The 24319-nt window shown below is 36.0% G+C and overlaps 1 protein-coding gene across 21 annotated transcripts in view; it reads right to left on the bottom strand.

Moving 5' to 3' along the window:
• Window positions 1-24319, bottom strand: part of CDC42BPA (CDC42 binding protein kinase alpha) — a 327011-nt gene that overhangs the window by 32875 nt on the left and 269817 nt on the right. For 19 of the 21 annotated variants that reach the window (XR_011434078.1, XM_005607958.4, XM_070255586.1 and 16 more), the window contains 4 exons: window positions 17420-17503; window positions 4591-4696; window positions 1597-1733; window positions 730-869 (listed from right to left, as the gene is read on the bottom strand). Coding sequence is in view for 20 of the 21 variants with exons in the window: in XM_005607958.4 (XP_005608015.1) it covers window positions 730-869; window positions 1597-1733; window positions 4591-4696; window positions 17420-17503 (467 nt within the window). In the remaining variant the exon portion in view is untranslated. Of the gene's footprint in view, window positions 1-729; window positions 870-1596; window positions 1734-4590; window positions 4697-17419; window positions 17504-21391; window positions 21485-24319 lie in introns of all 21 variants that reach the window. The other 2 variants (XM_070255597.1, XM_023632628.2) reach the window with 1 other exon arrangement.

The raw sequence follows: 24319 nt of genomic DNA, 5'->3' as shown, positions 1-24319 counted from the left end.
TCCATATTTGCGGGGAAGATAATGTGTCTGAGATGCTGATATGGAACGCCAGTGTAAGCCATAGCTGGAAATCCTAGTTTTGAGCGCTGGAGAGAGATCTGGACTAGAGACACATGTTTGGGAGTCATAAGTGTAGAGGCAATGGCTGAAGCCACAGGAGTAAATAAGATCACTCAAGGAGAGTGACTGGAGTTACGAGAAACTGGAGTAAATAAGATCACCCAAGCAGAGTGACTGGAGTCACGAGAAGAGGTAATGGAGAGCACTCCAGGGCAGGGAAAGAGTCTGAAAACGAGGCCAGAAACATTCTAGAGATGTACTTACTTAAATGTTTTCCAGTCCATTATATATTCCAAGAGTTTGTCTGATTTTGAGATTTTTATTTCCTGTCCTTACATTGGAATTATACTCTAAGCCTTTAGGTGATCATACAAATACATTAGGTCTCCACTTCTCCAACAACTTTACACTGGTCTTTTGGATTCAAATATCAGTTTCTTTTCCCTGACCTCTAGCCCAACACACTCAACACAAAACACAAACCAATCTGTCACAACTAGGCCTTACTTCCTATTTTTAATTATGTTACTATAGCAATATTAGTAGATTAGAAAATTAACATGACATTAGATTTAAATAACAACATGGAAATATAATCAGAAGAAAAAGCAGATACTCTTTTATTCTTATGTTGCAAAGACACAAATATTTTCACCTTTGAAAGCTTACCTCATGTCAATCACTTGACTGACTACAACACTGGGCTGCGATGCTTTTCCTTCAGCAATGTCGTACAGAAAGAGTTTGAAGTCACAAACTACAGCTAATGCTCTTTGCCATCCTTTCTTCACTCCAGCTGGCTTAGGAATCTTAGTGTTGTTTTAGATAGACAAACAAACCAACAAAACCAAGTCAAGCAAAAATGTCAGAGTCCCCTCAATTACATATGTAAGTGCATGGTAAAGACCAAAAGACAATGTATGTGTTATAACTCTGCCTCTTCGGTTGGTGAAGCAGCAGATGGATCACATATATCATTAATAACATATGAGAAAATGTGAGAACACATTCTTCAAACACTGAGTGACATTTTAATCTGAAAATTTAAAAAACAGTACCATTTTAACTTGCACTAGTAATCGTTAAAATAACATTCAAGGCTTCCTTCCTAAGTAGCATAAAAGTCAAATTTGGTAGTAAGATGAAATGCAGCTTATACTTTAAATATTATTCAAGATTACAAGTAAGATTATGCCTTGATGATAATATCTCATACTTCGTAAGCATGTCACCTCTCCAGAAGGCCAAGTGCCAAAGACCCCTTTATGTAGACTTCACCATCTGCTCATTACAAGACAGGGACAAGACAAAAACTTTTCAGACATTTTGGCATTTATTTCCAAGTAAAGGCTAGGTTTTTGTTTTCAAATCATTACTCTGGATGAAATAAAATTCTTATATGAATTTTATTCACTGAATTTTCTGTCAACAAATTTTCTTTATTCACCAAATTTTCTGTTTGTAAGGTGACTGGACTTTATTTAATTCATTAATAAACCTTAGAGATTAGTCTACACCCAGCGTAATCATACTTACCCTGACATGACCTTCGTACGCTGTTCCTGTCCCTTTCTGTGGATCTATACCTAGGGGACCTTTGGTCTGTTCAGGAGGAACTGGGCAAGTGGTCGGAGCTTTGTTTACACAGGTTATATGACATGAGAATCCACACACTTTTGGAGGGAAGAAAAAACAATGTTCAATAAAAATCCACTTTTACAAAAAGAAAATTCACTGAGCACTCATCCCACGGCGCTACGTTAGCTGAAGGCTGCTCTCTGATTTTATTTTAAGCAGCTGTTTTGTTATTTGGGGAGGGGCTTCATTTGCTTACCAGTAAAAATTTCAATGAGAAATAGCTGTTTTTTTATTACTGTAATATCATTGCTGTGTGTTAACATTAGTGATCAAAATGAGAAGCAAATAGAAAAAAAATCTAACCTTGTGAATAAAATAGTTGATTTAAACTTTGAATTCCTAAAAGACTAGTTTCTAGAGTTCTCTCTAACTCTTCATCTCACTGCAACCTGGTAACTGTCCTGAAATTTCTCTTGCAAGAGTCACTAAAGGACATTAAACTACCTGCCATCTTTGCAATATCTGGCAAACTACCAATCCCTCCTTTTGAAAACGAAATTACTCAATAATTAAAAAAGTATAAATTAAGGGTAAAGTTTAGGAGTTATTGATATTACTACATATACTTAAACTACTACTAAGATAATAATAAGAGTTAATTTTATTGAGTGCTTCTACTTTTTCTATAACAATCTAAGAGAGGTACAATTACCCCCACTCATATATGACTTGCCCCAGGTCACAGAACTTACAAATGGCATTACTGGACTTCAAACCCAGGCAGTTTGGCTGAGAGCCTGCATACCTAACTACCAAAAATATTGTCATGATACCTCTGTTTGATATTCACATGATGAACCTGAGATTCTAAGACAAAATGATAAATAAAAACAAACTCATAAGTTTCACTGAGACTTGGTTGGGTGAGAATTAAAAGTTAAAATATTTAAAACAAACAAGCTTGATGGGAGCGGTTACAGACCAAGAATATCTATTTAGACAATTCCTACGCTAAGGGTGGGTCCTGGAGAATATTTGGGAAGGAATAACAGAGGAACCAGAGGGATATCAACATGGGAATACATACATGCAGGAAAACGGATTATACATCATTACACATGATGGATATTATTAAACCAACAGAGGCCAGATGGACTAGTACTGACTGTCAAAAACTATCCAAACTTCTATAAGACATCTCATTCGCTTGTAAGTGGAGTACCTAAAAAGTTACAATTTGTTTTACTAACAAGCAAAAATCTATCCTTCAAAGGGCAGTGGAAGCAACAAAATAATTATCCCCTACTGTATCTAATTTCAATCAACCAGAAAGAAATTAAAATGACAGGAATCTTTAGAGGCTGTAACCACATTATAACATTTACGAACGCCTGGGCATAGTCTAATGTGCACCCCACAGCATTATAGGGCAGGGTTCAAAGGTTTTGAAGAAAAGATGGGCACAATTTCATGGCATGAGGCTCTAGAAGGAAACAGTCTGGGAAGATCTCAAAAATTCCTACTGTGGAATTGCAAATGGTTCTATGCATAAAAAATGACAAGGGGTCTAAAGCCAAGTAGCTGCACACGATGCTCTCTGACAAACAGAGTTAAAATGACATTGATAAGTACTGGCTAAGTTCCAAATGAGACAAGGCTTAGAACCTGTACAAATTCTCTCCTCCTTTGGCTGCAGTCACACCTTCCCGGTCAATGATACAGGCTACTCCTCCTCAGATTACTGTGCTATCTTTACCTTTTCCTTCTCCCTAACTACGTTTCCCAAGGCTCTGCCCTCATAACTGTTCTCTCTTCACTCTACATGTGCTTCCCGGATAATGTCACTCATACTCATGATTTCATACACTCATAACTCTCAAATCTCTACTTTTCACCTCGTACCATTTTCTTTGGCTCTAAAACCATGCATTTAACGGACTAGTTAACATAATGCAATCTGGATCTTCCACTTTGGTTGTAAGAACTAACCAAACATACAATGCATTGCCTTAGGATGCTTTTACTTTCCCTCTTTTTCAAAGTATTCAAATACAGGCTAACTACGAGTATATTCTACAAAGGGAATACAAAATCTCCCAACCATCAGAGCTAAGAAGTGGAAACTGATATTAGAATTGAATTAGCAACTCTTTTCTTATGTTTTTCATAAGATATACCTAAATTATATACGAGGCATTGTTCTAGAAGGAAGTCTCATTTGATTAAAAAAAGTATATTTCTAAAATATTTACAAATAATATATTCCGTTATAATTTAAACCATTTTCATTTCAGAGGTCTTAGTTGAAAATAAAGTGGTGCACAAACAAATATACTTTGTTTTCTGTTCAAATGACCCCTGATCTCTCATGTCTCAGAATGTGAGCTCCATGAGGGCAGGCTCTTTGTCTTTGCGCCCATCCATGACTGCATCCCGGTGCCAAGAGCCACAGACCAGGCATCTCACGAACAAAGATGGATGAATCAGTGAGTGGGCAGGGAAAAACCTCTGCTATTAATACTAGGAATAAAATATCTTTCGAGCAGAGTGGCAGACACTTAATATACCTGAAAAGATACTGCACTGCCTACTTTTCGATAATAATTTCTCTAATAAATTAAACAAGGTAAAAATTAAACGAGTAGATTCAAGGATAATTTTCACGTCTTCTGTCAATTCACCTGAATAACGAAAGAAAGATGAATGAAACATTTAAATATATTTCCCCTGAAAAATGTTTCTAGGGACCATTTGCCTAGTTTCTTTAATATTCAACAGACTTTAGCAAGGTGTTAGGTTTATTGTCTCTATTCCTGTTATCCAAAGAAAAACAAATGATTAAAACAAACAAACATTTATATACCTTTTAAAGAGAATAAAGTTATGTGATTACAAGGTAGGTGGTAAATGTTAGGACTCTAAAGCCACATTTTCTTACCATTTTGTTCTTACCTTCACAGGAACAGCCTTGTCTTATCAAACCCACCATCAAAGAGGTACACTGATGACATTTGGTAGGAGTAGCAAAAGATTTGACAAAAAACTGATGAGTCTTGCGCTGCAACACAAATTGATAAAAAACATACATATTGATTATTTAAAGGATTCCATAATGTGAGTCTGTGTCCCATACCAGCTACTAGAATGTTTTCCAAATAGGGGTAGAATGAATTCATTTCTCACCACATCTCCCTATAACGTATACTCTTTAAATATTTTTAACAGATTATGCTGAAAATAATATAAAAAATTAAATAATCAATTTCTCATGGATGCTCTTTGAAAAGTGTAAAAACATTGTAGCTTTTTTTGGCTCACAACTTTTGACGTCAGGATTTTTATAAATTCTTCAAATTATTGTTTAGCAGAGAGTTAAGTGAAATTCCGGGTTGTTACAGCTATACACAAATATAGAAATTTAATATGCTTTTATACCTTAGGAATAACAAAGAGTAGCTTACAATTCTTGTCCCTACTGTAAATCACCTATTTGGTTTTCTGGGGCCAAGAACAAATCATATACTCAACAAATCTGTGTCCTCTCAGGGAAGCAGGCAGTGTTACAACTGAGCAGACAAAAATATACACGTTATTCCAGAGAGAGATGGCAGCCTGAAATTTCTTACTGAAAACCCAGTAAAGTACTCTCAGTCTTGTCTGATCCATACGGTGGTAAGCCAGTGTAGACTTTAGCTCTCTGGAACACTTCTTTCCTCTCCAAATTAACTCTTAGCATGTTTTAATAATAAATAAATTATAACAACCATTCTTCCACTCTGCTGTGTGAACTTAGGCGCAAATCACTCAATTTCTCTGTCTCACCTTCTTCATTCTATAAAATAGGATCAAGAATAGTACCTACTTCATGTGGTGCTTAAATGAGCATTAATACGAACAGAGCCTTCTGAACAGTGCCAGCACAGAAGAAGCATTCAAAACATATTTACTTATTTCTGAAAACAAACTTGTCTAACTACTTCTTTTATATGTGTGATAGATTTAAACTAGTGAGACTTGCATTCTATATTTTAATAATATGTGAATACTGATTATGAAGTTATGAAGTAGTATCTATTTCAGTTGAGACTAGCTTATCACATTAACAAAAAACTACAGAGAATATTCCAAGCTTTAAAATTTAAGTTAAAAATAAATTCTGCTCGGGGGCTGGCCCCGTGGCCGAGTGGTTACGTTCGCGCGCTCTGCTGCAGGCGGCCTAGTGTTTCGTTAGTTCGAATCCTGGGCGCGGACATGGCACTGCTCATCAGACCACGCTGAGGCAGCGTCCCACATGCCACAACTAGAAGAACCCACAACGAAGAATACACAACTATGTACTGGGGGGCTTTGGGGAGAAAAAGGAAAAAATAAAATCTTTTAAAAAAAAAATAAATAAATAAATTCTGCTCTTCTTCAACCGGGATACGTTATTTACACACCACAAAAACAAGTTTTAAAAACTCAAGAGGAGAAAAGTAGATCATGTTTTAATATGGAATGAGCTGACCATCAGAGCACTGGGGCCCTGGAATGCGGTGAGACTCTCAAATTGAGAGCAGTCAGGAGCTCCGGTGCAACCTCAGACCATTCTAGGGTAGGACTTCCTCAGGACTGCGGTCAGTTCCAAAGCAGCACTGGGATTCGAGCCTATTCTAAGTAGAACACAGACTACCTTAACAACAGCTCTATAACTGCTCCTCGTGCAGACCCAGCACCAATCAAGGTGTGGACCTTGTGCCAGTACTTCACATACATCATGTCATTTAATGGAGACAATGCCCCTGGAAAGACAGATGTTATTTCCTTCTACAGATGAAGGAAATGAAACTCAGAGAGATGAAACATTACTCACGAATAGATAGTTAATGGTAGAGTTAAACTTTTAGCCCAGATCTGTGTGACTCTGCCATTTCTCAAAGTTTGATAATTTAACACATGTAGAATATGCTCCTAAAAAGAACCAAGAACTACCCAGACACAGTTAGGTCAAGACTGGGTCCCACACCTGATAAAAATACAAGTACCTAATTTGTTAACATCCTATAAAAGTGTGCTCAGTATTTCTCCTGCAGACTAATTTTCACTCTTAATTTTTTGCTCTTTGAGGAACTATCAAGACTAAATTTTCTAGTGCTGATTTTTTTCAATTGCTCAAAATACATTAATGCAAAAGATGCAGTTAGTTTACTGATTGGTTCTAGAGGCTTTTACTACAATGAAAGAAGAATTAATCAACTGCTCGAGGTAACTAACTTCATTCTTTTTTTTCTTCTTCTAAAGGATAACAAGACATGTCTGAAATAATGGCAATAAAATAACTGTGGCCACGACAAATTTAATAGTAAGTCTTCACAATACCCAAGAAATTGCTTATAAAACATATTTAGTACACACTTTTTTTTTTTTCAGAGACCACCTACTCAGGATGTCATAATTTTAACTGAATATACAATATTAGGAAAGAAAAGACAATGTTTTAGCAGAGCACTAATTTTAAGTGACCAACCATCCAACTGGTAGGTGCTGGTTAAACTGTGGGAGAGGGGCGTGATTTACTAGTAAAGATTAAGAGGTCCATGTTTCACTAATCTCAACTAAGGATAGTATAACATGTAACATAATTAAAGATCATGATTCTGATGGCATCAAAGATAATCTAATTCACTCCTAGGTTCTAGATTACTTGGTTTCTGGTCTTTCTAAGATCTGCTTTCCTGCCTCCTGGTCAATATGTGATTTCTAATACTTTCCCCCAAAGAGGAGTTTGGAGGAGGAGAAAAAATGGAAGGAAAAAAGAAAAAGTCTAGTAAAGGAGGCATTAAACCTAAAGCATGAACCCAAATTTGAGTTTTAGATTATGTGATAACTTGGAGTAAACTGAGAATTAACTAGAACCTTGAAATTTAAGAAGAGTTCTTTTCTACTCCAATTTTGTCTGCATTGTGGACTTGAGGCTACTTAATGGAGAAGGCAAAATGTTTTTAATAGAAGATTCAAGAACAAAGTGGAATCAATTATGACCCCTGATGAAAGCTTAAAAATTAGTTGTAGATAATTAGAATTTTACCACTAATAAATAAAAAGTAAAGGGGTCTTTACACCATACAAACCTTCTTTTTTTTTAAAAAATAATATATTTTCTTTCCTTTTAAACACTTTTTGAGATAACTGTACAATCACTCCATTTTTTAAAAAACATGAAATAAATTTTACTTTATTTTTGGGGGAGGAACACTAGATGCACAAAATTGAGTTAATATTCAGTCCATGAAATATCACCAGAGCTTGGTGGAAGCCCCACTCTAGTTTTGCATTATTTTTTCCGTTCATCCTTGATGATCCAATGATAATCCCAATCCTTCCCCATGAAATCCGGCACCCAATCTAACATGATTTATATTGCGTCTTTGGATATGTCTGTATATATCCTTATAAATAAGATAGTTTGAGTGTGTTTCTAATTTACACAAATGTGATTCTGTTACACATCAGCCATATTTTACCTATCCTCTCCCTATTTCCAACTCCCTGCTACCATATGCATGAATAAGCATCTTCGGCCTGATGGATCTGGATAAAAGTGTTTCTGAAGGACTGAGATTGCCTGGTCCTGTGGCATGTGTCCATTCCATACTGCCAGGCTGCTCTCCAGAATGGCTGCACCTGTTTACACTTCCACTTGCTGGGTGTGAAGCGGTCTGTTTCTTCATGTCCTTGATGTTACCTTACTTAATTTTTGGCAACCTAGTGAGTATAAACTGATAATAATTTAAGAATTAATATATTATTATTTTTTATGTCTTTAATTATTGAGGTTGGACTTTTTTCATATGTTTGTTGACCACTGGATTTCCTTTTCTGGGAATTACTCATATCATTTGTCAATTTTTCAACTGGATTTCTAACCTTTTTCATATGGAGTTTCATATGCATGGAACTCACATATTCTAGAAATTAATCCCTTACTGGTGTTAAACATTGCAAATATGTTCTGCTGGGCTGTCGTCACCTATAAACCACCTATTAACAACGCTGCCACTGTGCAAGCATCTTTAATTTTGATGTAGTAAAGTCCATCAATATTTTCACCTTATGTTTGTGATCTTATCATCATTGCCCAGGCACAAAGAAATTCTCTTACATTTTCTCCTACGTATACATTAATTTTTAAAATCACATTAAAACATGTACATACTTTAAAGAGTAAAATAGTATCACAATGCTTATACCAAAAACAGAAATACTCCTTTGTCCCAAGTCGTCCCTCCTAGAGGCAATTTCTTTGAACTCTTTCAGCTATTCACTTCCTTCTCTAACGTATCTCCATATTTCTGGCAAAAACGAAAAAGAAAAGAAAAGAAAAGAAAAAGCCCATACTGCTCATTCTTGATTTGAGACATTATCTGTTGAGCTATTATGGTAGAGACGGGTTTAGCACTGTTATATCACCTTACTCTCTTCATTTTCCCAATAGTGTTATGGCACAGTTTTGGGTTAAATTTTACATTTAATGTTTAAGCTATTATGTCCTTGGAATTATTATTCAATGAGTCAAGAAGTATAGTTACAGCTGCACAAAATTGTGTAATCTTTTGATTTTTCGGAAATTAATAATGTCCTCCTTTTAAACTTAATTTTCTATGTCTTTATCATTAATTACCCCCAGACTCTCCAAAGGAACTGCAAAATCCCCTGGAATCTATTTACCACACGGTCAAACACACCAGGAAGGAAGTTTTCAGGGAAAAAGTCTATGCCTTTTTCACTGACCTGAAGACGCCTCTACGGAAGCCCTCTCTCTTCCTGCTGCATTTCTGCCGCCTGCTCAGTCACTCTCTTAACCAGCCTGTGTAAGAGTCCCTCTTCCGTGGATCCCACGCTTGTCTCTTTCTTGATTTCCTCCCTCGTTTTGGTAGAATTCACTTTTCAGTAGCTTGCTTAGAAAGCAGAGCATGGATACATTTTGGGGGGATCCTGAGTTTCTGAAAATGTATTATTTTCCCCTCAAACTGGATTGAATTTTTGACAGAGAATCAGGAATTCTAGCTTGAAATCATTTTACAACTGTTCTTTTCATCTTGCTTTTGGCAAGTATGACGCCATTTCAAGTCCTGATCATTTGCATGTGATCTGTTTTATCTCCTGGGTGGGTTGGAAAAGTTCTCTATATTCTTGATATCTTGAAAAATCACATGATGATGTGACTGGGCAGAGGGATTTGTGATGCACTGTGCTGCGAACTGGGAGGCTTTTCAATCTGGAAACGTGTTCTTCAGTTATGGAAAGCGTCTATGTTGTATTTATTACACAATTTCCTTCCTCTTCTTTTTTTTGTGTTATTTTACTGGAACTTCTACTTGTTGGATATTGATTTCTCATATTTTCTCTTCTATTTTCTATCTAAGAAATTTTCTCAAATTTACCTCCCAACTCATCTAATGAATTTTTAAATGTTTATCATATGTTTAACTTTGAAAAGACGTTTCTTGTTCTCTGGTTATTCCTTTTTGTTTCCTTGTGCTTTTTGCATCGTCTCTTTTTCCTTCAATCAAAATAGGAAACTCTTTTCTGTTTCTTTTGATCTTTCTCTTTCGTTAGAGGATTTCCTAAAATGTCTGCTGATCCTTGGCAATTTCATATTTAAGTGTGAGGCAGTAAAAAAGTTGAGTGAACGGTTTTTGTTTTGTGTGCATGTAAGCGTGTCTGTGTCTGTACACGTGTGAACCATCTACGAGAACCGACTGATCTCACAGGGACTCTTAACTGCCATTATTCGTTAAGTCTTTTCTGAGTCATTCAATTCCTTCAGAATCCACTGCTATGCTCCCCAGAAGGGGAGGGCAGGTGGAGGCGATGAACCCAGTAGCCAGCATTCTGGCGCTAAGCAGGGGAAGAGGTTTGGGAGCTCACCACTCAGTTTGTAGACCTTTACACAGTCTATTTCCATTTTGACACCTTTCCTCTCTCTCACCAACCACTGAGCCTGGTGTCCTTGAAGTCGAGGTCTCTTTGGTTCAATTATTCCACAAAATTAACAAATTGCTGAGTTGGGGATAGCTGTCTGGTTTAGAGAGATGGTCTAACAGTGCCGTATGTGGACTTTGAACCAATTCTCCAATTCATTCGAGACTCCCTTCTCGCTCCTGCCTCTCAGTGTACCTAGTGCCTTCCATTTTGGTTGTCTGAAGCTTGTCCTCTAGCACATTCCTCGGGAAGGGCTTGTGGGAACAACCTTCCTTAAGTTCTTGCACGTTCTTAATAGTTTTCTGTGGCTTTTCTTTTTGAAGGACGCTTTATTATCTTTGAAATCTTAAATCCTTAAAAATCTTCAACATTCCAAACTCATCAAATTGTATACATTAACTACGTGCAGTTTTTTAATATATCAATTATACCTCAGTAAAACTGTCAAAAAAGGCACGGGGGGGGGAACTCTTGACTCACACTCTCCTTGGGTATCTCAAATATGTTATTCCATTGTTTTCTGGCGTAGTGTTGCTACTGAAAATCTGATGAAAATCTCATTTTTTCTTTCCTCCTTGAGTGACTTACACTTTTTGTCTGAATGTCCAATATTTTTATTTTTATTTGTAGACCAATAGTTTACTAGAATATATTTGTTTTGTCTGGGTTGATTTTATCAGCTATGCTATGTGTCTCTGTAATAGGAGCTTCAAGTCTTCTTCATTTTTGGAAATTTTCTTGAGTGTTTTCCACTGCTTTGGCATTCTTTTTCAGAAACTCCTATTATATAAGGATGGCCCTTCTTTGCCTTTCTTTTCTAGCCATCACTTTTCTCAAATCCTTTTTACTTCTTTCCTCATTTCTTGATTAAAAAAAAAATCTCCTCCTTTCCATTTTGTATTTCTCATAAGTCATCTTTTGAGTTTATTTATTCTTGAATTCCTTATAGGTTTGTCCGTATTTCTGAAATTATATTCCATCTTAATTTCTAATTCTTCTTCCTGATTTCTTTCATTTCTCTTTTAAATCTTCCTTTCTCCAACATTCTCATTTCCGGGGTTTTCTATTTCTAATTTTTGTTGTTATTTCATAGCCTCTATCATTTTCTTACTTTCCTTCAAAATATTGATTGTAGTTTTCATTGACTTTTGTAGACAAGTCTCTCTGGCACACTTTCGGTTTTCGTTAAGACACACTGCTCTTTCTCTTTTTGTGTGAGATTTGCCTATAATCATTTTCAGGTGCTCATTTCTAAGTGGAATGACTTTTCCTGCACTTTTATGAGGGAGGGGCAGGCAAAGACAGTTCCTCTAGCTCCATGGCTCTAGAACGCCTTTTCTATTATTTGCATAAAATGATTTTAAAAAAACCACCTCACACTTTCTGAGATCTTCCTCCCCTCTTCTTAATTATCTGGACTTTTCTTTCCTGTCTTGTTCAATTCTGAATCCACTCCCAGCTGTTTCTCCTTAGGGTAGGGCTTTAATCTGGAAGGGCATTCTGATTTGCTAGTTTTGAGGATTTATAACTCCAGCACTGTCAGATTTGGTTTTGGTGGTTTTCTGGCTCTCAAGATGATCACAAACTCCTTTGCCTCACCTCCACTTTGACACAATTTTTAATACCACATAGGTCTGGTAGATCACGTTTATTTCCTATCAGTTTGCACTTTGGAGTTTGTAGGAAAATCTTCTCATCTATTATTGTTGAGGCCTTATCTGTGGGGTTTTATTTCAGTTTTGCTATCCTATCTAGTTGGTCTGTTTCTTTGGGCAGATTCAATGAGATTCAAAAACTACACTGCCATTGCAACCAAATTCCCAGAATCCTCTATTCACTGGATTCTACAGACATGGTGACATGTATTTTTAATTAAAATATTTTCAGACTGCTTTACAAAAGGTGGCATTGATTCAAATTTCCACCTACAATGTGTCATAATATCCTATTGATAATGGGGATACATATATCACAAATGTAAAGGGAGAGCTCATTATGACTTTAATCTGCTTTCCCCCAACTTCTAGCGAGTTTGAGTATCTCCAGTTTGTCAGTCATTATGACTTTTCATCTGCTTACTCCTGGCTTTTGGCCAGTGAACTATTATAGAGTTTATTCCCTTGTTTATAAAAGCTCCCGGCGTATGCAGATATTAGCCCTCCCTCTTGTGCTCTGCATTTTTTGCCTACTATATTGTTTGTCTAGGAGGTGCATATTAAAATCCCCAAGCTCTCTCTAATATATTTCTCTCCCTAGTGCTCCTAGTTCTTACTTTATATAGCTTAGGGCTTTGTTGTTACATCCATACACATTTGTGATCATTGTATCTTCTTTGTCTATTATTCCCTTTATTAGTAAACAACGTCCTCTTTTACATCATTTGATGTTTCGCACCTTAGACACCATTTTAATAGGATATATCGGTGATTTCCTCTAATTTCCTTTATTTTCTACTTTTCCATAGGACTTTGCTTCAAGCCATGCAGCTTTTACCTGGTTCTCTTGGTATGCTTCTGGGGGAAACTAGTCGTCACGTAAGAAGACTGAGACTGTCATCCTGGAGAGACCAACAGCCAGCATCAAGAGCCTGTCACGGGAGGGCGCCATTTGGACCTCCAGTCCAGCTGCACCTTCAGACAACTGCAGCCTTGGCTGATGTCTCACTACACTTATACGGGAGACGCCCAGTGAGAACTTCCCACTTGAGTCCTTCTCAAATTCATACCCACGAAACTGTGAGCATAATAAAAGTTTTTTTAAGCCACTAAGATTGAGACAATTTATTACACAGTTAGGAGTCCCACATCATGTTTCCTTTCCTGCTTCTAGCCAATGAGTAGCATTTCCTTCTGCATGCATGAGAGTTATACCTCTCATTTGTTAGTCTTCTCCTTTTTCCCTTCCACGTTTTAAGATCCATACTTGTGCTTACTTTCCTTATCAAGTTACAATATTTATTTAAACATATTTATATGGAACTATTATAAATGTCAGACACTGTTCTAAGTTCTTTACAAACATTAAGCTTGTTTAAAACTCAAAAGAAGCTAACTAGATGGGTACTAAGATTATCCTCATTTTTTGACAAGAAGATGGAAGCAGAGAAGGGTAAGTAACTTGCTCAAGTTCACACAACTAGTATGTGATGGAGCTGAGACTGCAATTTAGGAAGTCTGGTTTGGAATTTACCCTGATAACTGCCAAGATATACTTTCTCTGCAACTCCTCCCTGAGCACGTTCACCTTATCTGATCCTTACACTCATCTCCACTGTGTCAGTATTTAGATTAGTTCTCAACTGTTTTGAATGTACATTTTCTTTTTCTTCGATTTTTGAGGAATGGAGGGTCCTTGCTTTTATAGATGACAGTAAAGTCCTCTAGGATATCTACCCTACTTCCCAAATCTCTCACAGTGGCCTCTTGGCTTTGTGTCTCTTCTTGATGAAGAACTTCCTCCAAGAATATTTTCTTTTTTTCCCTTCCAGTTTTATTGAGATATAATTGACGTACAACATTTAGTTTAAGGTGTAAAACATAATGACTTGATATATGTATATATTGTGAAATGATTACCACAATAAGTCTAGTTAATATCCATCACCTCATGTAGTTACAAATTTCTTTTTCTTGTGATGAGAACGTTTAAGATGTACTCTCTTAGCAAGTTTCAAATGTACGGTATAGGATTGTTGACTAGAGTCACCATGCTGTACTTTCACCCCTGGAACCTATTGATCTTATAACTGGAAGTTTAAACCTTTTGACCACCTTCATCCGTTCCCATACCCCTCTCCCCCCACTTCTGGCAACCACCAATATGTTCTCCATTTGTATGAGTTTGGATTTTTCAGATTCCACATGTGAGATCATACAGTATTTGTCTTTCTCTACCTGACTTACTTCACCTAGCATAATGCCCTCAAAGTCTATCCATGTTGTCACAAATGGCAGGATTTCCTTGTTTTTTAATGTCTGTATAATATTCCAACGTATACATATGCCACAGTTTCTTTACCTATTCATCTGTTCATGGACACTTAGGTTATTCTCACGTCTTGACTATTGCAAATAATACTGCAATGAACATGGGGGTGCAGATATCCCTGAGACAGTAATTTCATCTCCTTTGCATAGATACCCAGAAGTGGAATTGCTGGAACACACAGTGGTTCTATGTTCTATTTTTTGAGGAACCTACATACTGTTTTCCGTAGTTGCTGCACCAACATTCCCATTAAGAGTGCACAAGGGCTCCATTCTCTCCACATCCTCGCCAACACTTGTTATCTCTTGTCTTTTGAATGACAGCCATTCTAATAGATGTGAGATGATATCTCACTGTGGTATTTATTTGCATTTCCCTGATGATTAGTGATGTTGAGCATCTTTTCATGTATCTGCTGGCCATTTATTTGTATGTCTTCTTTGGAAAAATGTCCATTTAGTTTGTCTGTCTATTTTTCAATCGGATTTTCTTTTTTTGCTATTGAGTTGCATGAGTTCTTATATATTTTTGGATATTAACTCCTTATCAGATATATGATTTGCAAATATTTTCTCCCATTCCGTAGGTTGTCTTTTTATTTTGTTGATGGTTTTCTTTGCTGTGTAGCTATTTAGTTTCATGTAGTCAAACTTGTTTATTTTTGCTTTTGTTGCCTTTGCTTTTGGTGTCAAATCCAAAAATCACTGCCAAGACTGATGTCAAGGAACTTACCTTCTATGTCTTCTTCTAGGAGTTTTATGGTTTCTGGTCTTATGTTCAAGTCTTTAATCCATTTTGAGTTGATTTTTGTGTATCGTGCAAGATAGGGGTCCAGTTTCATTCTTTTGCATGTGGCTATCCCAGTTTTCCCAACATGAGTTATTGAAGAGACTATCCTGTACCCATTCTATGTTCTTGGCTCCTCTGTTATAAATTAATTGACCATATGTGTGGTCAATTAATAAATGAATATATTCATATTTATTTCCGGGTTTTCTATTCTGCTACATTGATCTATGTATCTGTTTTTATGCCAATACCATACTGTTTTGATTACTATAACTTTGTAATTAGTCTGAAATCAGGAAGTGTGATGCCTCAAGCTTTGCTCTTTGTCAAGGCTGCTTTGGCTATTTGGAGGTCTTCTGTGGTTCCATACAAACGTTAGCATGGTTTCTTCAATTTCTGTGAAATAAGGTGTTGGAATTTTGATAGGAATTGCTTTGACTCTGGAGATCGTTTTGGCTAGTATAGACATTTTATCAATATTAATTCTTCCAATCCATGAGCATGAAATATCTTTCCATTTATTTGTGTCTTCCTCAATTTCTTTCATCAATGTCTTGTGGTTTTCAGTAAACAGATCTTTCACTTTCTTAATTTATTCCTAGGTATTTTATTCTTTTTGATGCAATTTTAAATGTGACTTTCTTAATTTCTCTTGCTGATAGTTCATTGTTAGTATATACAAGAGTATTTTTAAATAATTTTTTTTTAAATAATAAACTTAGTAAGTTCTTGTATATCTGAGATTATTTTTAACTTGCTCTCATACTTAAGTGACAGTACAGCTGGGTTAAAATTTTAAGGTTCAAAGATCTTTTTCTTCCACACTTTGAACATATTTCTTAACTGTCTTCTTGCGTCTAGTACTGCTGTTGAGAAGCCTGATATCAATTTGGTTTTTGTTTACAATCTGCTCTTTCTCTTCGAAAGTTTTTAGAATTTTCTCTGGATCTATGATATCCTTAAATGTTACGATAATGTGTCTAGGTGTGAGTTTTTTCTTATCCACTCTCTTTAGCACATAATGATGTACTTTAATATGAGGTTTTTCATCTTTAATTCTGGGAAATTTTAGGTAATTATTTCTTCCAGTACTTCCCTCTCTCTATCTTTTACTTCCTCTTGAAAGTCCTACTATACAGATACTGACACCACTTCTGCCATGTGTCTTACCTTTCATCTTCCCCATCTCACTAACTTGTTTTTCTGCTGCGTCTGGTTTGCTCATTCTGCTATGAAAGCCTTCTGCTGAGTTCTTGATTACAGCAGTTCTATTTTCCCGTCAAGCACCTGCAAATTATTTTCTTCCTAAGTGCCTTATCCTGCCCCATGTTACCAACACACATCCTTTCTTACCTCTTTGAGGCTATGTATTGTGCTTATTTTAAATTTATTTTCTGTCTGGCCTCAAAATTTTGCCTTAACTAGCACAGGTTACTCAGTTTGTTGTCTTTCTTTTATACTAGTTAAAATTTTGTATATTTTATTAATTTTCCAGATCCATCAACCTCTCTGTGGTTTATCGAAGGTTTGTGTTCTCAGGAGGGAGATCATTTCAGTTTCCCAATTTCTAGAATTTCTTTGTAGGAACTTGAGATGAGCAACTCAATCTTCACGTTCTACCATATATAATACTCAGTCGTAGTCATGTTGAACAGAAAGGAAAAAAAAAGTTCACCTGAATTTTTCACTAAACATTTCTCTTTCTCAGTGTTTTGTTTATTAACTTCAATCTTAGATTCTTCCACAAGTAGTCTCAACTTAATACTTTTCTTACAATACATCCTCCCAGCACTACTCCTTACCATAACAGATTTCAAAATACTGAATTTAAGAACATGGAAGTAAAACAAAACAAACTTTCCCTACCTTTCTCAGTGGTGATTATTTCCATTCATATAGAATTTATTTTCTTTCCAAACTTTTCTGTTTGTAATTTTGAGGAAAACAATAGCAAAAATCACAGCAAATACAAATACAGAAGAAATCGATTCTCTTTTTTTCATTTTTCAGAACACACCATGCTTATAACTAGAATGAGTACCTTAGCTGGAAAGCCGGCTGAACCAGGGCACCCCTTTTTCCTTAAGGTTGGTGTGTGAACTGGAAGTGGAGCGGAGTCTACAGTCTGAATCCAGGGGCAAAAAAGAAATATATAAATGAATGTCATGGAACGCTCCATCTATTTCAAACATCACTAGAAATAAATCAAAGTAAATAAAGCCAAACAAAACATCGATAAGGCAAAAAATATCTCAATAAAGCTAAAATTCTCCTAGTGTTGATAATTTAAATTTCTACCGGCCATGTCTACAAATGAATCATTTGTTCAAATTATTTCAGTCTGAAAATTTAAAAACAAATAATTTGGAAAAGACAATCCACAGAAGAAAACAAAAAAGTCATAGCATGGAGCCTATCTAAAAATGAGGATATTCATTTTCCAGTCTTCTGAAAATGCCATATTAATTCTAAAAAATACTTGAAAGAGTTTTCAGAAAGATTTGTAGTCAAAGTATTCAGAAGAGTCTTTTAACTCCTTGACTTCTATATACAGAATGCATATTACATTTATGGAACACAACCTTGTGGATTTGTGTGTATGTGTGTATATATCCAGAGGAAGAAATGGGACAGAGATATTAACTGACTGATTAGTGGGATTTTCGTGCAGAAATTAATTTCCAAAGAAGGGAGTTAGATTACTTAATATTATTGGAATTCAGAACTTAGATACAAATTTAGTTACAAGCCATATTTTTATTTTATGAGGTATTATTGTAAGATATTTCTTTGAATGAAAGGAACCAGTGATTCTACTGGATGTTATTGTGGAAAAAAAGAAATAGCGCTTAGTTAGTAAAGTATAAAAAGAAGACATGAAGAATTACTTCCTTTTAGGATATGCTAAGCAAGAAACAAGAGGAAACATGAGCTTTGCATAAAGTTATAGAATATTCTAAAATATTAAAAGAAAAATGAATGGTTCCTTTTTGTCTTTGTTACTCTATAACCTCCAAAAGCAGAATATTTTATATGCATTATAGCCTTAAAATGGAATTGAGCTGAGCTTCTCAGAATTTTCTGCTTAATTATGAGTTTATTCCTAATTTAAACTTAATTTACTTTTAATAGCTTGAAAAAGTTTTGAACGCAATTCATAACATAACAATTAAAAACATAAATATGAAAGACATAAGAGAGGAACACTGAAAACCTATATAAAAGTTAACAAACAAAATTCTCATTTGAATTTACACAGAAAGTCCAAGAGAAGTTTTTAGAATTAAAGGGAGTGAAGCAAGGGTGCTGAATACAAGATCAATCGAGCTCACAAAGACCAGCAATGCCGAATAAGAAAATATATTTTAAAAAGATCCCATTCACCGTAGCAACAAAAACTTTGAGGTACCTAGAAACAAATCTAACAAGCAATATGGAGCACCTTCATGAAGAAAATAATGAGACTTTATTAAAAGACATAAAAGAATATCTAAATAATACATATACCATGTTCATAGATGGAAATACTCAATATCACAAGGATGTTACATCTCCTCAGATAAATCTATAAATTCAACGCAATTCCATTCCAAAACCCCACATGGAACTCAATAAGCTGATCCTAAAAGTCATATGTAAAACTAAAGGGGCAAGAAGAAAAGGAAGAAGAATAAGGTGGATGAGAGTGGCTGACCATACCAGGTATCAGGAATTATTTTAAAGCTACAGTAATTAAGACAATGTGATATTGGTGCAGAAACAGACAAAAAAGAACTATGGAAGAGAACAGAGCATCTCCAAACAGACCCATTATATAAACCAGAGACAGCTTTACATATCAGTGGGGGAAATATAGGAGAGGTAGTTGTTCATAGGAGAAAAATAGATTAGAACCCCTTTTCCCATAATACATAATGATAAATTTCAGTTTGATTAAGGTCCTAAACATGTAAAAGCAAAATTTTTAAACTTTTAGAAGAGAATATGGAGGAAAATCTTTATAATTGCTGCATAGGGAAGAATTGTTTAAAAAGACATAAAAAGCAGAAGTCATAAAGGAAAAGACTGGTAAGTATGACTACTTTAAAATAAAAACTATTGCAAGACAAAAAGATATCACAAATAAAATTTCAAAATAAGCCACAGACTGGAAGAAAATACTTGTAGTGCATATAGGCAGCTAAGGATTAATATCCAGACTATATAAAGAACATTTACAAAACAATAGAAAAAATAATTCAGTAGAACAATGGACAAAAGACATGAACAGGCAAATCACCAAGGGTCAATAAACATACAAAAAGATGCTGAATAACAGTTGAAATCAGATAACTGCAAATTAAAACAAAAATGCCACTCTATACCCATCAAATTGGCAAAAGTTAATGTCTGACAATACCAAAGGTTAGCAAGGATGTGGGAAAATAGGGAACTCTCACATACTGCTGGTGGGAGTGAAAAGTGTCCAACCACCGAGGAAAATCATTTGGCAAAATCTAGTTAAAGTTAAAAATGCACATACCACACAATTCAGTAATTCCACTTCTAGGTATATATTCTAAACAAACTCTGCACATTTGCAAAAGCAGATAGCTATTAGGATGTTCACTTTAGCATTGACTATAATAACAAAAAATTGGAAAAAACCTAAATATCCAACAACAGGAGAATGGATAGTTGTGGTATATTCATATAATGAAATATTATATAACGTTTACAAAGAATGAACTAAATGGACATGTATCTATATGAGTAATCCTCAAAAGCACAATGTTGAATGAAATAAGTTACAGAAAGATACAGATAACCTTTGTGTAGAATTTAAATACACAACAAATGCTATTATATATTGTTTATGGATACAAATGAAATGAAATGTAAAACCAAGGAAGAGTGGATGCACATCACTGTCAGGGTACTTAGGTGTGTCTGGGAAAGGAGAGAGGGCAATGATACAGGCAAGGAAGGGGGTTTCAACTGTCTGGAATATTTTCTTTCTTTGAATACAGATTTGAAAAAAACAGGGCAAAATGTTCACATCAGTTAAATCTGTGGATGGTGGTTACATGGGTATTTATTAGACTATTCTCTGTGTGCTCGAAATATTTCAACACCAAAATAAAAATATATAAACTCAAAATATTGAAACAATGATAAAAAAAAAAAAAAAAAGCAGAGAGTCTCATTAACTTAACCAGTCTGAGGTAGTCTATCACAGGGCTGTGGAAAAGCAAGTCAGAATCTGACTACAAATCACACTTCACTGCAGACAGCCTTCCACACTGGACCGCCTGCTTCCAGTGGAACGCTAGACACAGCTCTGGAGATGAAACAGCAGCAGAGGAGCCATGTCAGACGGGAATGCTGAGTGAAGACACAGAAGTGCATCTTGAGGCAGCATGGCATTAACTGAGGTATGACACTTCCTTCTGACCTACTGAGAAAACCATCTCTGTCAAGAAGACTCACCAACCGGCTGTTTAAAACCACAGACTGAGATGAGGTGCAAACACAACACTGTTTTTGTACTATTAAAAGGCATGATTTAGTTGAAGGCCTACTGCTCATTCAGCAGTTAGAATAAACTATTCAGTTGTCAGCCATGGCAATTTTAATTTTAAGCTCTCTTTATGAACTAACTAACAGTTACACCATGTCTTATGACATTTATTAGAAGAAGTAAAACATGAGAATGGCACCACACTGCCATGTGCCTACAGAGTTTGTATCTGATAATTCCAAAATTTACACAACTCTGTCCTCTGTTCTATATAGTTCTCTACTTAAAGACTACTTTTGTCTATTTCAGGCTGAATTTTGGGGGACAATTCTCTCCTTTAGTTTTATAGTCCTATCTACATCATCAGTGAAATGTCATGACCTCCCATACACTGTGACTTAGGACACAATCGATGTGATTAAAAGAGCAGAGTCACATTTCACTTGCTTTTGCAATTCCCTCTGTCCTGACACAAGGGAAAAGCTGGGGAGCAAGACTGCTCCAAGGAGGCACCTTAACTGGCTCATCTTCACTAGATGTGGACCTTGACTGGATGTAAAACTTGACGTTCGGATTCCATACATATGTGTTCTCAACGGGATCAGTCTAGGAAAATAAGTCAGGAAAAACAAAAACCCAAGAAATCATTTGTAAACAATGTGCAGCTCTTAGCAAATTTCTGTAAGGCATGATCATGATAACATTTCAAACTTTAGTCTGAATATTCACATTGGGGATGTGTCCTTATACAAAAGTAGAACCACCAGCTTTCACATCAACAAAGGTTAAGATAACCATGGTTGCTAAAATGCTCCTCTCTGCACTGTTGATCTCTTGCTTTGAGCACTGATCTCTACTGTCTGTTCTTTTCTCATGTTCCACATGAAACTTTTCTGTTTCACAAAATAAACCATCCATGTGAAATAAGTGCAGAGGGTTTAACAGAGATACGTACTGCTGATCAGAGATAATCTTGTCCTTGTTAAGAATGAAATTTGGTCCTCGACCAGGCATTGGTTGAAAATGAAAGAAACTAACCTGTTAGCTTTCTGCTTGTCATTAAAGTAAATCCCCTTTTTATTTTGCAGCAGTAGAAATACCAGCACCTATATTCAGTTGCATCCTTTTAACCAAGTATATTTAGGAACTGAAAATGCTTTGGGTTAAAATTTAGCATGAAAGATCTCATGGAGCACATTGCTTGAGGATATATCCAGTTTGGCAATTTTCAAAATTACCAGGATTGGGTTTTTAAAATGAAAGGCAATGAGAGCAATTTGGAAAAAAGGTTAGGGAATTTGTTTCAAATATGTTGTACAGCAAGAACAATGCTTAGATCAGAAGTTACAAATCCATGAAAAGAGCCATCAGCTTAAGGATTTTAAATATGTACTTAAGACGTTTTTTAATTTTTCTTTATTATTTTTATGGTTGCTGTTTTAGGGACTGGCTAGTGGGCTGGCAAAACACTGCAGCAGCCCTCTGTTGGCATCCAACTACAGCCTCCCAGGGTGCCGGGCATGGGCAGGTGTTCCGGCAAAGCACCAGGCAAGACTGGTGGGGCTGACCAACACGGCCACCAACTGGACCTTCAACCTTCAGTTACTGGATTCGGGAGAAGTGGGGAGAAGGGTCTCGGTGAGGGCATCTACGGGACTTGGAGCAGCAGTGAGTCACCAACAGCGAGAAAAGCATCTCAGTGTTTTAAAAACTGGAACTACGGAACTGAAGCATATAGCAGCTGTGTATCAGCTCTGCATGTGCGCCGTGCCTAATTTCATAAAACCAGCATGCTTTATGAAGAGGGAGAGCCAGGCCTGAGTCTCACCTCCTGACTCCGTATTCAGTATCTTTTGTTGTACCAGAGGCATCCCACAGTAGAGGTATTCAATGCGATTCAGCGATCACGGACGCCGAGTTATTTTATCTCCTTTCCTGACAAGGAGCTTTGACCGGGAATAGGAGAGTAAAAGAAAGACGACAATGGGACTCAAGACAAATTCTGCCTTGTTCACGATTTTATTCAGAGACAGACTGGGGAAGGTAATCAGTTCAAATTATTAATCTGAAATATGACCCTGGGTTGGGAATAGGCAGAAATGTCTTTTACTGTCTAAAAATCTCCTCCTTCTACTTTCCATAAGATTATAGGAATTGCGAGCTACAAAACAGTCCATGGGGGAGAGGATTCAACTAAAACGGAATCGATAAGCAAAGCAGTACTGATACCTTTGACACTAATAGGAACTTAAAACTGACTCAAATAATCAAGACCGAACTGTCTCACAAAGTTTTAAAGAAGTGTCCGAGTAGGGGGTTTTCTACGTGTACAAAACTGGGTCATTTTAGGAAAATTTAAGTTTCTGACCTGTCACACAAAAGCCTTTAATCCATAGCTTGGCTGAAAGGCATAAATCAGAAGTTCCTGTGTGAAGGATGATGCTGTGAACAGGACTGAATAGCTAATATAGTGGCTTTGTACCTCTGGGTCCAATTACTTTAAAAACTCTTCAAAAATGAGAAAGGCAAGAGCTTGCTGTTTCCAACAGCACTGGTGAACTTTTAGAGCAGGCCTGCTCTTTGAGCCACGTGAACACGTGCAGACACAAGTTGACACACTGTGTTCTACACCTTCTTGCGCTGAAATTAGAATACACTGCCTTAAGCCATTTTGTCAGTACGCGCTCCAATGGGAGGTTCACATCACAAAAATCATCCAACCTGACCACCCACCTCCCCGCCCCACAGCTGGTTGTTAAAACATTTACCAGCGTGTTTCATGACCCTACGAAAATGTGACATGATGACAGTGTGACTTCAGGCAAAGGAAAAAATACGCCTCACTGTTTAATCTGTGATAACACAAATTAGCGACTCTTAAAGAACTCAAGGCTTTTATCACATACCTCTTGGCCCTTCTGAAGAGTAACTGTCACTTATAAAAGTTGTTTTCTCCTAACAAGTTTTTACTCATCAACAAAAATGAAAGAAGACAACAGGAATGAGAACAGATTTTAAAATGATTTTCTTAGCTGACTGAGGTAAAAACTGGTTATTCAGAAGAGGAAAATATTTAAATTTAAAAAATAACCCAATATTGATTGTAATAAAATAGTGAAAATTACCATACTAGCTTTTTTAGAGCTGTATGCTCTGAAAGTAAAAATAAATTCTAGAGATTAAACAAAATCAAGTTAGTTTTTGTAAAAAAAATTTAAAGTAAGTAAAAATATTGGAATAATATTTTGAGATGGCATTGAGTATATTAAAAAGTTGAACTATACCATTTACAATGATAGTCTTATTTAAAAAGAAAAACATGACTAAGTGAAATTCAAAGATTACTACTTTTCAAAAAAGTGTGTTTCTCATAAAGACAAGGAACAAAGTTTGGTAAAGATGAATAAACTCATGGCAAATAAGTTTGGAATATCAAACTAA

The sequence above is a fragment of the Equus caballus genome, chromosome 30, assembly GCF_041296265.1.
Source record: "Equus caballus isolate H_3958 breed thoroughbred chromosome 30, TB-T2T, whole genome shotgun sequence".
Classification (NCBI taxonomy): domain Eukaryota; kingdom Metazoa; phylum Chordata; class Mammalia; order Perissodactyla; family Equidae; genus Equus; species Equus caballus.
Note: the sequence above shows the minus strand (reverse complement) of the source record. Positions and strands in the feature narration are given on the sequence as shown.